Raw genomic sequence first — 16248 nt, 5'->3', positions numbered from 1 at the left:
ATTGTTATATACAGTATGATTTCGTAAGACTATAAGATAACTTAAAAACCAGCATGTTATAACAAGTATACGCTGTTTCGTTTTATTTGCTTAGAAGGAATAGAAATGATGCATATTGCATTTGTTCTTTCCATAGAAAACTGGCAAGACCGTTGTTTAAATGACAAATTGTCTAAGAATAGACTCGCGATCGTCCCGTTACGAACATTTATTTCTTTCGCTACCGTTTCAGGTCATAAAGACAACGATTAGCTGTTTTATAGTGTGAATTATGGGCGTCATAAAATTGATCTTAATTTTATCTTTTTTCCGTCATTTGTTTTTCATGTCGTTTCGTAAAGCCTGGTAAAAGCTACTAGCGTAGTAAGGTCGGCCGTAGTTGGCAGTGAGTATTTTCAATGTCACCACAATCAATCACAGATCTGTCCGACGAACGTTTTGGCGCCGAAGCAAAGTTCCGCTTACCACAGGAGAGGACTATTTACGTACCTTTCATTAGTTCTTAGAAGCAAACCCGCGAGGAAGTTCAGTTTTTGTATCGGAAACTGTTGTATCTCATCCTTTTTTAAACTTTGCCCGTGTGTGTTTAGAACAATTCTGTGTAGCTGTATAGTTAAGCTACTGTTTGAACAAATACACAGAAATGTAGGAACATATTTAGCTGGAACTAAGTACGATGTTTATTCCGAACCTCACATTTTATTCCCCTATTACAGCGACAACAATTATAGACGATCTAATACTGGACCTGATTCATTAGAAATGTTTGTTTATATAATTGTGTTCGTATCATATGTTAGTATTGTTTTGAGTTTTCATTTCCTAATTGTAATTTTCAATGAGTGTTATTCGTTAGTTTAAGCTAGTTGAGCCAATTCTGTACGGCATTCGTATACATCCGTTTCAAAACGTGCGTTGATTCTAAAATATTGTTCATCTGATTTGGAAGATGTTTATAAAATCCTATAATACAATAATAATATGACAAACTTAAACTCCCTCGACCTAAAATATAATATCATAGTCTTAATATATAATTATCATCTATGTTTTGTTTCGATTGAAAAAAGCGCTCTTCAATTTTTAGAGTAGCAAATATTTAGTTCGAGAATATTTCAGTGAATTTATTTTGAGTTAATCTTTTTACATAGTATCAGTCAGTAATTAACTGTTTATTTATTGCTGCTATTGGCATCGTTTCTCTTAGCATGGGTTTATCGTTACTATAAGAATGCATCCTTAGCATTCATTGAGTCTTGAGATTACAATAAAAATAGTAAAAATTCTGACTCTACAAAACGGCATTCTTTTACAATTATATAAAAACCATGAACAACAAACTTTCGAAGACGTGCGTTTTATACATTTTAGAAATTGAAAAAATAATTTAACGTTTTTTTAGCTTGCTAACAAAAATATGGTTAATTTATAGCACAGAATACATAATAGTAGCTAAACGCTACTTATAGTTCAATATTGCTAAAGCCGGGACCTTTGGAAATTCTATACTATATTAAAATAATTATTGAGTACTACATTTTTTACATTAAAGCCTGCCTACACTGCGGAAGCTTAGCATGGAATTGAAAGATTTTGGCACGCGATTTACGATCAAGTTTTAATCTAGTTAATCTAGTATCTATCTAGTTATCTAGTAATTGTGTTGACAAGCCAAATGTTGGCCACCTCATCACAGATAGGAACCTTGACAATGCTAATGTCCCTAACTAAATGAAGTTCGTTGTGGCAATATTATTTCGATAACTTAACGGTCTTTTTACGGATATAATACGCGTACTAGAGAAAAATAAAAAATGCATCCAACCGAGGGAATTTTCTATCTCATTATTACTTACAAATTTATAATTTATCGGTATTTAAATTTAAATTGTTAAAACGTTTAAACAGTTAGCTTTCTAATTTTTTCAAATTTGCTTAAATTTAGGTTGATATTCAATTCAACGTAATAATAACTGTGCAATTTATAAAATATGTATTTAAAATAGGTAAAGTATTTACGTATTTGTGTATTGTTTTTTTCTTCAGTTAAAAGTATACAGTTCGTATATTTTCACTGACATCTATATCATTTTATTTTTTACCTACTTATCTGACCATAGTTATCGTAGGCCAGTTAACGTTAGTTTTGAAACGAAAATGAATTTATCGATTACAGTATCGTTGCATAAAGTATTCCATATAGTATGATACAGTTTTAAACGTTATTTTAATTATAACGGTGGATGGTCTGGCTGTGATGGCGTGTCGGCACGCTACATCATGCAGCCGTAATACCCTGGACTGTTATTGTAGTTACCGATTATATTCAATTCTAGGTTATTATCCCGAGAAGCAACGGCAAAACTAAGTAGTGACTTGACTGATAGAAACATCGTAATACTATTTTTTATCTGTCACTCTTTAATGATAGTTGTCGTTAGATAAGTATACCACTTGTATCTTACTGTATAGTAAAACTTGTTTAAGAAAGAGTGTTAAATATATTTATCTGATCCCTAATAAGTCATACCAATAGTGTTTGTATATACCAAAGGGACGGGGTACTTAATTTTATTGTGGCAGGTTCTGTGTGTAAATAGAAGACGAGTGAAACAACCAATGACACAAGACCTCGCTAATCAAATAGTACGTGGCTACCGCCTCGTATGTAACACAAAAGGCGACCTTATGAATAATAATAATTATATTAAGGACGATAATAAATTGTATTGACGTATTAGACAGGATAAGGAAAGCGATTTAAGTGACACGTCTCGTAAGGACCGATATCTATAAGTTTATTCACCTACGAAACAAAATTTGTGACGTGCGTGCAATCACTGTTGGATTACATGCTAAATGTACGTGACAATAATAATGAGAAATAAATACCTTTAATTGAACGGTTTGTACGCATGGGTGCGTGTATACAAAAAGATTGAATCTGCGAAATTCTTATAAGCATTGTAAGTGTAAAGAAAGTTAAGTTTCCAACCCATGCATATGTATGCCTCTGTGTTAGATGAGTGCACTAGACCGTGACGCTGCAGCTACTATTTTACTTTATACATAAGGAACTGGTCATTTTCATACAAAACCATGTAAAGTATTTCATTTAAATACCAAAACGAGTTGAAATGTCTTTTATTTCCCCATAGGTTTTGTACTGTTACGACTCTACGTATTAAAAACCACAACTTAATTGTTTGTCAATGTTGTATCCCATTTTATAAAAAAAAGATTTAATTTCTAATACTTTAAAGTTCTACCATAAAAAGTTGATTCCATTTTTATGTCTTAACATCTATTCGGTTTTAATCTAAACGAATTAAGAGTTGATGCAAGCAGTTTTTACAAACAAGTGATATAATAGTGCAATACTATAATTAACACACAGTGTCATTGATTGTTTAACAAAAGACTTAATACTTCTTAATATAGGTGGAAATTCAGTAGATATTTGAATATTATCATGGTATTTTGTCAACATATACGGAACTAACGGATATGCACACATCGATGTAACTCCATTCTGCACACGTAACTAATGTTTTCCGGTTAGATTGCTAAGGATTTGTACACTGCTTGTGCATTAATTGTTTACCAACTACCTCTAACCTTTTCTATGCATTGTTCAATAAATATATACGCAATTCCGAGGATATACAACTACAATGATTCTTGAAGTGTTTTGCTTCGGGGAAAGCGGAAGAATTCGTTCTAAATCGTAGATTGAGCATGACACTGTAATGATAGATACCATTTCACTGTATTACCCGATGGTTTTTGTTCAATTTGTTGCCAAAATGAGTCTAAGTTGGCTGTTGACGCGTCCACAGTACCGCTACGAATTTATATAAATGGTAGCTATTTATTATTCCTATGAAATCTCTTTAATATTCAAGTAGAGCAGTACGCTTTGTGTGCGTCAATTTGCATTGTAATTTCCATCCTTAAGGCACCTAGGTGTCTGGTCAGTGGTCTATTAATTATATTACTTCTTTTTCCTCTGTGCCTATTGTCTATTCTTTTATCTTTGAAACTCAGTAAAGGTTATTAAAAACATATTGTTAATTGCGCTCTACATTATGTTATAAAAATTATCAGTTTATTAAGTGTAGTGCTTTCAATTTCAAACATATTATATTCTCCATGCAAAAAAATATTTCCAAATTCTACTTGATACCTATGTACATACGAAGAACTGCTTACATGATTGATCGAGTTACGAGATTATGTTAATGTAATATTGCAATCTAAGTTTATCTGTAAGCCACGTTATTCAAATTTTAGTTTTCCCGCGACCCATTAATTTTCTATTCGACTTCTACAGAAAATAAAATAAAAAGAACTCGTGCAACAAATAACCACAAATTGAAATTATTATCATCATATAATTATTATAAACTCTACACTTATAACAATGAGTTTACACGGTCTGTTAGGTAGGGTACCAACTTTTAAACGAATTCGTACTTATTCAAATTGTCTCTAACGTAAAAAATAAATTGAAGTACCTACGTGAATATAACATTTCTCTAAGATTAAAGATATTATTGTTCAAAATAAATAAAACTTCGTTAAAGAACAGCCAATGCTAATAAATCCTACAATCCATAACTTTATAATATCTATGAGTTACAAAAAAAAAATTTCAGTACTATTAATTTAGAACATGTTGTCGATAAGCGATTTTCTTATCTCGCCCTCAACTTTCCACTTGGTTCGTTGAACTATTCACTCGAATGGGGAAAAGTGCGTGTAAGTGTACCAGTGATGGCTCTATGGCTTCATGTTGGTTTATTGTTACATGTCGCCATTATTCTCAAATAAGTACCTAATAAATTGCGTATGTTTTAACTATAATACTTGTTACTTTCCACTGTTCGTTATTTGCGGTATCGCTTACTTATTCCACGCAAGCAGGCGGTAGCAATGGAAACTTGAAAATTGTATATTTTTCTGTTGTAATGCGCGTTTTTTTTATGATCGAATATGGCATATTGATTTTTTGTTGCTTGAACTTGTAGGAATTTTACAACCCGCAAAAAAGATTTTTTTAATTGCTCTTGCTTGATTGGTAAATAATTGTGCTAATGAAAGTGGTTCAATCAATGTTATGTGCATACCCTTTCATATCCTTTAAATTTTTTTATTTTTTACTAGCGCAGCAGTAGGTAAATAAGCGACATGTTCAATAGATTTTCGTACAAAACCTCGTAGCTTCTGGTTTTCGCTATATGATAATACATGAAAGAGTTTGTACGAAGAGCCCCATCCGCTCAGTTTTACATATAGCGTTCCCGCGATCACACGCACCGAACGACTGTTGTACGGCTATTTGCGTTGTTTGTACGTTTGTACGTTTGACCAAACACTCGCCTGCCAATATGTGGATAAGGGGTAGTGAAGTGATGTGCCAGTGTGGATTGATCTTTTTGGATAACATGAGCTAGCAGGTTCAGTGAACATGTTTTTGGACGGAAAAGGTCGGTTTTAAGGAATACCTTTTATAATAGTTTGAATGTACAAAAAACATAAAAATTTTCTTTTTAGAATTAAATCACTTTTTTGTTTCATGGAATGGTATTAATGATATTTATTTTTTAGATCAAGCTCTTTTCAAATACATGTCAATTACATTTGTATTGTTTAGCTACGTTATCAATAATTATTATTCATTAACGTGCAGAACATGGAAACTGTTTCAGCAGAGATATTATGTAGGTACACAAAAATATCACAAAATTACCTTTTAACTAGTGCTATTCGTAAGCTTTCAGTGTGCACATAAAATGCATAGTTGAATTTTTATTAATTATTTTTATTACTCTCTATATCTCTACATTCTTAAGAAAACAGTAAGTAATTATAAAAATAAATCTCAATTGTATTAAAAGCACCAAAACTTTCACGTACCTTGTTTTGCAAGGTGTGAAAATTTCGTATAATTAACCGAATTTGGCCTTCATATTGTTAAATCACGAAAATAAGAACACAACCTAGACATTACCTGAGCGTTCGATATACTCTCGTGTTTATTATACTTTGTTTCTTTTACCTTGAACACAAGCCAGGATTTAAATATTGCTATAAAATTGCGTTCGATTACAAAATTATCCACAGGTTATGTCTTCCGGTAATATTTTAATAAATCATATTTATGCGTTGTAATAATATGTTTTGTGGAGCATCAAGCATGAATAGCGAAGTAACAATGTTTGTTTGGTTGAATAAAAAAATACTACAATAATTGAACTTGGTAAATCGTGTTTAAGTAAAAATGCCTTTAAATATGTACTATGGCGTTAGATTTATTTGATTGCTTATATTTATTAAAACAACCAATTCAATTCTAAATTAATTTTTTATATAAATTCAACACTTAGTTGACCATTCATTATTGGATCTCCAAATAGGCCAAATATTTTCTTGGACAGCGATATATTTGACTCTATACTGATTTTATGCTATGTAAATCCGCAAACTTTATCATCTGACAAAAAGTGTTTCTTAAACTAAGGGACCCTAAAAACAGGCCCTTATATAGTTACTTTCATCGCATGCTAGCAGCGGTTATTTGTTCATGAATGCCGGCTCTGACGTCCTTGTTTCATATTAACCGCATTTAACTGCGGGCGCCTAAATAACTTTGACATTTGCACTGGTTAAATTTCATTGGCGCAGTAATGCGATATTATTCGTTCATATCCGGCTCCGTTTTAACAATTACATAATAATGGGATAATTGTTAATCTAATGCATTATTTATGTTATATAGTAGCTCAATAATCGCTAATACATAAAATATTCTTTTCGTACCATTGTTCGCTGCGTAATGATAGTTATTATCTATTCCAAATAGGTATATTGTTGAAAGAAAGAACAATATTCGCAAAGCTGTTCGTTTATTTTAGAGCATCTACTTACTCTATGTAGAGCAGAAAGTAATAAAAATACATACGATGAAATGCTAAACACATTTGTTGCGACTTGCGAGTTGCGACTTCAACAATATTAAGTTTGCTGTATGCACTCAGCAGTTGGGCACTAGTAATATTATGTAGGTACTGGCAAATTTATCCGCTAAGTTTTTATGATTTGCGTCCTACGATTTTAAAGTAGCGAGGAAGTTAAAACGATGTGAAACTAATGTGAAATTTCTAATAATACAAGATTTCAAATTTTAATTGCATAAGTTTTATAAATAGGTATATGGGAAGTTGTATTATTATCAAATTCAGTTCATTTTAATTCATGACTTCGCTACTTTCTATATGAACAAAATTTCGAATTCGAATTTTGTCTTCTTCTTGAAATATTTTACCATCGAGTGAAACACATGTAGGTATGTTTAAAAGCTTATGCATTGTTGTATAGGTAGTTAATACATGTTAGGATTTAAAAAAATCATTGGCTCCAATGCAATCACTAATATTTATTTGAGTACTGGCTATTTGCCAATACATAATATGTTACCTGGATATTCTTTATGGTTTCCGAGGCCACATAATCGATTAATGTTTGAAACGCCTTTTTATATATTATGTAGTAGGTACTAACTATGTACAGGGACAACGATTAATTTAAAGTGATAAATCTTCATCTATTAATAATTAAGATTCATTAACTCAATTTATGAAATAAAGTTAAAACTGAACACTTTATAAGTAGAATCTATTTTTAGGAGTAAAACATATACTGACGAAGTACAGAAATATGCTCTATCCTTCTATTTTATTATTGATACGGTTTCAGAAGTGGAACTAATTTTTTTTATTTAAAACCATACTATATACTTGCATCTCGTACCTTATATAGGTACCTATTATTTTTATATTCTACTAAGATTTCCGCATATGATTTTATTAGTAGAAGTAAAATCTACAAATTTCTATCAGCTTTCACATCATTGTGTTATTCAACACGATTTCATAAAATAATGTATGTGATATAAATATTATAGATGTTATAACAGTAAAATGTTTAATGTATAGAGTGTTGGCATGTCAACCGACAGGTAGTCGTTTCCGCAAAGTACAAGCACCTTATGCATTTTAACACAAATATTTCCCCACTCGATCTTTTCATATCGGTTGTGCAATTATTTTTTAATCCTATTATATATATTAACGTATCCAGTTTTCTTCAATTACGTTATAAATTTTAAGTTAGCCAAAAGAAATCGTTTCTATTTGTTATTAATTTACGCAAAATGACAAGATTTTGCATATATGCAGATATATCGTAAAGAGAAATCATTGCATTCGTCGTAAAACTTTCTCACATTAAGATGTGCGCATTATGATTATGAGTTTTTCAAGAGCCACGATTTGTGACATCACTGAGATTATTATTAGGTAAATAGCATGGTTTGCAAGTTATTAAAGTTGAGACACACTTTAAAAATAAAATGACTTTTAATTCATATGTAATCTTAAATACATGACCCACGTAATTATGGACATAAAAAAGTGCTATAGAAATCAATCATTAATATGCAAAAGTAGCGGAAGTTTGGAAAGTGACCGAGCTTCATATATCCAATCAGAATAAGAGCAGAGCAGAAATGTTATGTTAAATTAAGGTAATAGATAACTGATTGCATAATCTCAAGTCTCAACACATATGTTAATTAAGAAGAACATTATGTAACCTTCAACTATCACTTTTATTAGTTTTCTCGAACTTATTAATTTAAAACACGATGTTTATAGTGATATACTTTCTTTTATTTTCCTTAAATTAAAAAGACATTAACGACAAAGGAGGTTGACCTTGTTATAATTGGGTCAATATTTAATTAGGAAATGCAAGAGACTTTCAAGAACAAAATCTTTGTTTGCAATTTGCACTCCTTCAGCGTGCAGCGACGGACAGATGTGCTTTTATGATGTGTCATTAGCGACGATATGATGACAGCTTTATTGCAAACGATAAAACAGTAAACACGAAACCACAGACGAAACCTTAAATCATCAGTAGGCATTATTTTAATCTTCATATTCATCACATACGTTTAGTACATAGGTAATTGAAGAGAAACATTGTTCCTATTTTTAAGCTATGTCATACGAATAGAGTCCTGACCGTGTATATAAATGACAACATAATAAAGCAAATATATTGAGATTTTAAGGAGAGCATCCCAGTGTCGACTAAATAGCATAAAATATATCTAAATTGAAGTGCTCTACTACAAATTACAATTAACAGCCATCTCGTTCAATTTTAAATAGCTCAAGTGAAGTTCGGGAAATGGGTTCAAATTTACTTCAGGACTGTAAGAAACATGTCATCTAAAATAAGAGATGCAATCATGCACTATTTTCATATGCCGCTTGTCGCAAGGCTTGTCGCAAGTGTCACCGGTGCGCAGAAAGATGACCCTGCTAGGGCGAGCAGACGTTCGCGGCCCCCTGACACACATACAAACATTACTAATTTTAGATTTGTGATTCTCCAAGCTAGACGCAAACGGATGGATAATATTAATAGAGCGGTTACGAGCAGAAATAACAGTGTAAACGAACTATTGCGATCGATTTTTCGCGCCTTCGCAAGTTGCGATATGCGTTTCTTTTTTTTCATTAATATTTATCGGATTCAACGAACAAGTATGTGGTTTATAAATCAATTTCATTGCACATTATAGAATATGCACTTGATTGATTACTTTGCATAACAATACGTATAGATATGTAATCAATAAGACTCAGGGCCACTTATGCAAGAACAATGCTTTTTAGGAACCATAATTTGAATTGCTTGGTTATTTGAAATATGCGAGTTTTCAAATCCGTTACAAATTTACTGGTTCACCGTATCTATCTACATTAAATTTTATTATAGCTTCACATACCACAAATTTTATGAACTTAATGGTCTATGTAAAATTTTGTAGCAGTTATAAGAAGGCCAATAACAGCTTAAATATCGATCTGTTCTTCGAAATCGTGAGGAAATAAACGATGTTTGTGTGTCAATACGTGGACCAAATAATCGTTGGTAAATGTTTATTTTTAAAACATTTAAATTTTCTTTGATGGTCGTGTTATTGAGGCTAAATAAATATTATTATCCCTTTTAAGGTCCCTTAGAAATATTTCGTTATGAAGCAGAAATTGTGTCCGTTCTTACAAATTCGAGGAGCGAGAAAAATGATTCTAGGTTTTTATTAGCCTCGCCAATTTTAGTATCCAAATTGTGTAGCCATAACTGTCAATTCCCCCATGATGCCCTCGGGTCCAAGCCAACAAACACTACTCGCATCGCTAAGTACTTGCATTCCCAGCACGCTTCATTTGCGACCCGTTACCCTACTTTACAAGAAACTGATATAGGATACAATACAATCCCGACTTTGTATGGTTTTTATGTGACTACCTATGGCTTCTTTTTTAATACTTTTTTACTAGTTCGTTAGTGTGAAGTATATCAAGTTTCAGTCCAAAAGAGTGACTAAATATTCAGAAGTTAGGATCATTAAATATACATCGAAACCGATTATGTTTTAAATTATATATAATTTTGTCTATAAACGACATAATATTAACGAAACGAGTGATTTTTGTAATCGAACACGGACTCGTGGGTGTTTTAGTGCCGTATCATTTACATTTGATATATGGCACCTTATATACTAAGCTTAGAAAGCGGCCGGTAAACATTTTTAACACAATAATGTGGCACTATTCAACTGGACAAATGGTGAAGGTACACGCGTGGGTGCATCGTTATGAATGTGACAATGTTAGGGCTGTTACATCACTGTATGTGTACCTATGTGTATACCATTCGCACAAGTTTCGTAACAAATGAACACTTTAGGTTATGGGAAAATACTGTTTATCTGTATGTGAATGTGTCTAGGATGTGAATGATGTTAATAACATTCGAAATTAAAGTTTAATTAAAAAATATTTGATCGCATAAATTATTTTTTTTCTGAATGGTATTTATTTATCATGAATTATTTCACGTCCTTTCCACGGGTTAGTTTTTTTGTTTTAATCTTACTCCGATGCATTCTCAATAGGTACTGCATGCATTCCGTATTTATTCAATTTTGTACATCCTTAGTTGTTTATGTGCTCGTTAATTTGATAACCTAACAACGTTGTGCTCCAAATTGAAGCCCACGCGCCGAAGCTGACCATCCAAGGCCCAAGGGGTTTATTAAGATATCATTTTTTATTCTTAATAGTAATAACCACTTATGTTATACAAAGTCCTTCGCTCTCATTTACCAGGTGTTACAATAGCTTTTAGGTTGTTTAAAATGGATTGACGACTTTTATTAAGTATAGGTATTAAAATCATATTTATGAAATGCTCTACATAAGATTCGCGAAACATTATATTCGAATTAGCATATATTACTGTTATCTAATATATACTTTTTAATCGACTAGATTATTTGATCTTGCTAATAACGGTTCGCAATTTATATTAGAATTGGTATAAAGATAACCTAATTTAAATCTTCAATGAGTAAACAACGTGAAATCGAGATTGTCGCCTATTAAATACAAGAACCATTAATATGTCTCAGCCATCAAAATGAGAATAAATGTAGACTCTATATCATTGATCTCTGCATCATTTAGAATGTTGACGGAAATAGGATGTTGCTAAACGGTGCAGAACATCAACAAGGATCGTCAATGGAGCGCGTGGGAAACTGTCTATTTTTATAAAAAGCTCACTCTGTGGTAGGTATTTTTACTCTCGTTTCATAGCAATAAGTGATTGAGACGATTAATAAAATACACATAATATATATACCATTTAACTACGTTATGATTTCAAACTCAAACATTTATTTATTCAATTAGAAATTAGACAGACTTCTTCTAGAAACACTTTTGAATTGTCATATCATATTTTTAACATTTACCACCGATTCGGAAAGCAATGTCTATGGAGAAGGGAATTAAAAGGGACAGTGTTTTTTCATTAAAGAAATATCTACTTTCATTCATTCCGGCTATTAGTAGCTACCCAGTTCTTTACAATGTCTTCAAAAGATGGTAATTAGTAAGTGTGTACGAGTATCGTGATATAACAAACATGTATGGTTAAAACAGAAATAAAACTATATTAAAATATCAATTTAGGAAAGGAAACGTGTATGCTAAATAATGAAAGCGTAAATGTAAGACCACAGGCCAGGAATGTGGATTTACTCTTGATGACTATTTAAGGCCAAAACGGACGTTATATTTAAGGTACGGCTGGTATGCGTAGTCCCTAGTTAACAAGCTGTTGAAAGTGTATGGAGCTGATTACTATTCGTGAATGTTTTTATGTTGATTTCACTTCTTCTGTTTAGGGTCATTTATATAGTTTTTGAGGACGTGGGTAAAAAAAAAACACTATTCAGTGTGAGCATGTTCCAATTTGTGTCGTATTCGACTTACATTTTAAGCTTATTTAAAGTAGTAGGCAAGTGACATTATTGATAACAATATATAATCCACCGGCAAAGAAAAATCGATACAATTATTATTGCAAGGAAGAATTGCCAGAACTCTACCTCATTCACAAGCTAAAAAGCAACTCTAGTACGAATAACGAAATGTTTTATTCATGCAAAGGTTTGCCAATATACTTTGATCCACCATAAAGTTCATTGAAAGTTCACACCACATTTTTATTTTGATTTTTAAACACCGACATTGACTTATTCTACTCGAGGTTATGGCCTGAATTAGAATTTGTGTGAATAGCAATTGTTTTAGTTCTAGCCACGGATGTTTGTTCTTCGTGCGCATGTGACCATTTCTTCACCGCAGGAAGTTTGAAAATGACTATGGTAGGGGAGACCGAGGGGAGTTGAAACAATTTTTACGTTTTGTTTAATATAACTCATACTATTGTCAGAAATCTTATGGTACTGGTACCAATCGATAGGTTATTCTATACACTTGCGAATGGTAAGCATAAATAAACGGTAAGCGTTAAAAATGATGGTGAAAAATTGACTTAATCGCAACAAGTCAACTTGTTTCAATTCCCCTCATACCGAGGTAAGATGAAACAGAGGTCGAGGAGAGTTGAAACATTATGATTCTGGGGAGTAATAGGAGCTGCAAAATAAAAATGTTGATTTGATTCAAAGGTTTTTATTAAAACTTTTATTTTCAAGTAATCAACGACCTTGTAATATGTAATAGTAATATTTTAATGACATATCAGTCAAGTAGGTCTAATACAAATAATACACACAAAAATTAATAAAAATTAACATGCGTAACATCAATTATAATTAGTCAAATCAACAAAATGTTTTACATTTTTTTTAAACTAAATCTTTGACATAAAATAGTTAATAATCAGTCGTTTTTTAAGTATGTATTACAATCAGTACCTACCTACTATAAACTATGGAACAATAATTTAAAAAATATCAACAAAGTTCTCCACCAGCACAAGCTTCATGGGCACACAATTCACATTGAGCCCACTTTTCTTTGGATCTGTTATTTGAATATGATTCCATACAATAAATGCAACAGGATTCCTCTTCTTCTTCATCACTATCTTCTTTTCTTGACAACCTTAACCTTTTTAGTTTTACAGCCTGGTTTTGATCTATTTCTTGCTTTAGTTCATCCAGTAGGCATGCTTAAACAAATAAATACATTAAATCAACAATAACATCCTATAATCTTCGTACTTTTTAGCTATAATCAGATATTAAATTGAAAACAAGGAGAGTTGAAACAGTCTGTTTCAAATCACCTCGGTGAGAAAAAACCTCCCAATTTTTACTCAAATCTCGATCAAACAGTAAATAGACAGAAATCAAATTCACCAAGTATATTTCAAGAATCTATAGATAATAAGTTTTTAAAACCTATATAACTCAACCCAAAAAAGAAAACCAATATTAAAGTACAAGCATCGTAAAAAATCATGAAATACTTACTTTTTGCGATTTTCGGCACATGTCATTCAGAACTACAAAACTGCACAAATGACGCCACCGGCGTGAACAGACGCGATAGCTTGTGGTAGGAGAAGTTTAAAAAAGACGTTGCCAGATCGCTAAAGGTTTTAAGTTCCGAGAAATCGGGACTGTTTCAACTCACCTTTGTTTCAAATCCCCTCGGTCTCCCCTAATGGTTTTTAAAATTAGTCTCGCTGATATTGCAATTGCTTGATAGTTTTTCTCATTATGAGTTTCTGGCCTTATTCCGTATCTCTAAGATATCTTACATACATTTTTTAATACATATTTTTATGTAGAGTTTGAATACGTTTGAAACTACAAGCAATTTCCTTTGATCGGTCAAACCTATTTTATAAATTAATATAGTCGATCTGCTTCTTGCTTACCGAACATTATTAATTCAATGTTTTTATGCAATTCCAATTAATGTTAATTTTGCAATCGTTTTAATATTAATTGAGGTAGCAACGTAGCCAGCCAGCAGGTCGGCAAGCCAGTGTTCGGTCAACGGAGTTATTTTGTCGGGATGACGCAATCGAAAATTACTTTGCAATTACTCTGCTAAAATATTAACCAGAAATAATAAAATAACAAAGGAAATACAAAAAGACGTAGAATCGGTGTTAAAGCGAAAATCGCCTCACTTATCACACCGTGATATCTTTTCATTTTATTGTTTTAGTCCGTGATGCCATTTAGCGTGCTGATCGGGCACTTTGATAAGCATTTGTATGAAGATTCACAACAGCCCTATTTCTGACGTCATGATAACATCAACAATGAGAAACGTATTTCTGTTTGTTGTATTGTTTTCTATTGTGTTAATCATTTCGTGAGAACTATATTGTGTAATTAAAAACAAACGAAGGAAATGGTGTTGCTTTGACTGGCGTCATTAATGAATATTTCGATAGTTTTTTCTTAATGAATAAATAAGCATATATTATAGCTGATTTCGAAGGTTTTTAAATATCAAGACACCGATGTATCGATCTTTAAAGAAATTGAGCCGTAATCGAACCGTGTATAAGGTACCACAAGTATAAACTTCCACAAAGAAATATGATGATATAGATGCCTTGCAGAATCAAATAAAATGTTATCTATTTTGTCAACAGAACCACCTCGCGTCTCAACGGCAGTCGGGCCCCGCGGCAAGCGGGTGCAGACGCCGCAACAGCCGCAGCAGGCCCGGACGCCGGCCGCCCCTGCGCCGGTGCCCACCCAGCTCGTCCCCCTACCCGTGCCCCGGGAGCACACCGATGCGCTCGCGCACGCCGCCAAGGGTGTGGAGGCGCTCGGTGTTCTAGTGCAGTACTTGGTGTTCAGGGTGAGTGGGCATGATCATAATATGAGATTATGAGATGTTATGTCGTTCCGTTGCCTCCATAATTCAAACTCGTTTCACTTAAATTACAAATCAGTTTTATTGTTCACACCTTGAATCATATATTAATTACTTAAATATCCAAACAATTTTCAAATAAATTGTAGAAATATTTTATTTTTATAAGTAACGCACCGTTATTAAATAATTTAAATTAAAATTCATTCTAATTTTCAGTTGGATGCCTTAAACGGTAGCTCCTGGCGCCTCGAAGCGGAAAGATGGCGCGGCGTGGCTGCGGCTGAGCGCAGCAGCGCCGCGCGCGCTGACCGGGACAGGCAGCAACGTGCGCAAAAAGATCTTGATACCAGTACGTTGCTAATTAATTATGTATATTTGTACTAAATTTTGAGTTACTTTTTACGTTTCAGTATTCACTATGGAACCAACTTTTGATTTTAAACAAGTACAATAATCTAAAATATTGTCTTAGCTGGCAAACGTCTTTTTGCCAGAACATCCTTTTCACTTAGGGATATAGAACAGTTTATGCACTAGTTTCTTACTTACCGAATTTAGTATTGAACTTAAATCAGTAACTTACGGTGTTTTTCTTATTTTAGTCGCAGAATGCCTGAGCAAGATCTCAGAGCTAGAGATGGAAGTATCTTCGAGGGAAGAGGCAAACGCTCGCCTACAAGCCACACACATAGAAGAGGTGTCTGCGTTGGCGAACGACGTTAAAGGATTGAAGGTAGATTTCTATTTTTTGTTTAAATTTTTTTGTTATCTTTTGTATGTTCTTTTATAAACTTTAATTATTACCGTGGGATAGTGGAAAATCTCTTTATTGTTTGCGTCGTAAATCTTATAACGAATTAAATTATTAAAGTTATTAAATACCTATAGAAATAACCTTTTTCAATGAAATACCCTAATATAAATAAAGATTTTTGTTATTGTA

At 32.6% G+C, this 16248-nt stretch overlaps 1 protein-coding gene across 1 annotated transcript in view; it reads left to right on the top strand.

The window, feature by feature from the left end:
* Window positions 1-16248, top strand: part of LOC123693795 — a 75474-nt gene that overhangs the window by 54171 nt on the left and 5055 nt on the right. Inside the window, exons 6-8 of the mRNA XM_045639012.1 lie at window positions 15076-15287; window positions 15522-15654; window positions 15908-16038. Coding sequence (XP_045494968.1) covers window positions 15076-15287; window positions 15522-15654; window positions 15908-16038 — 476 coding nt within the window. The remainder of the gene's footprint in view (window positions 1-15075; window positions 15288-15521; window positions 15655-15907; window positions 16039-16248) is intronic.

This window comes from Colias croceus, chromosome 8 (assembly GCF_905220415.1).
Source record: "Colias croceus chromosome 8, ilColCroc2.1".
Classification (NCBI taxonomy): domain Eukaryota; kingdom Metazoa; phylum Arthropoda; class Insecta; order Lepidoptera; family Pieridae; genus Colias; species Colias croceus.
The sequence above is the reverse complement of the archived record's forward strand: the minus strand, read 5'-3'. Positions and strand labels throughout refer to the sequence as shown.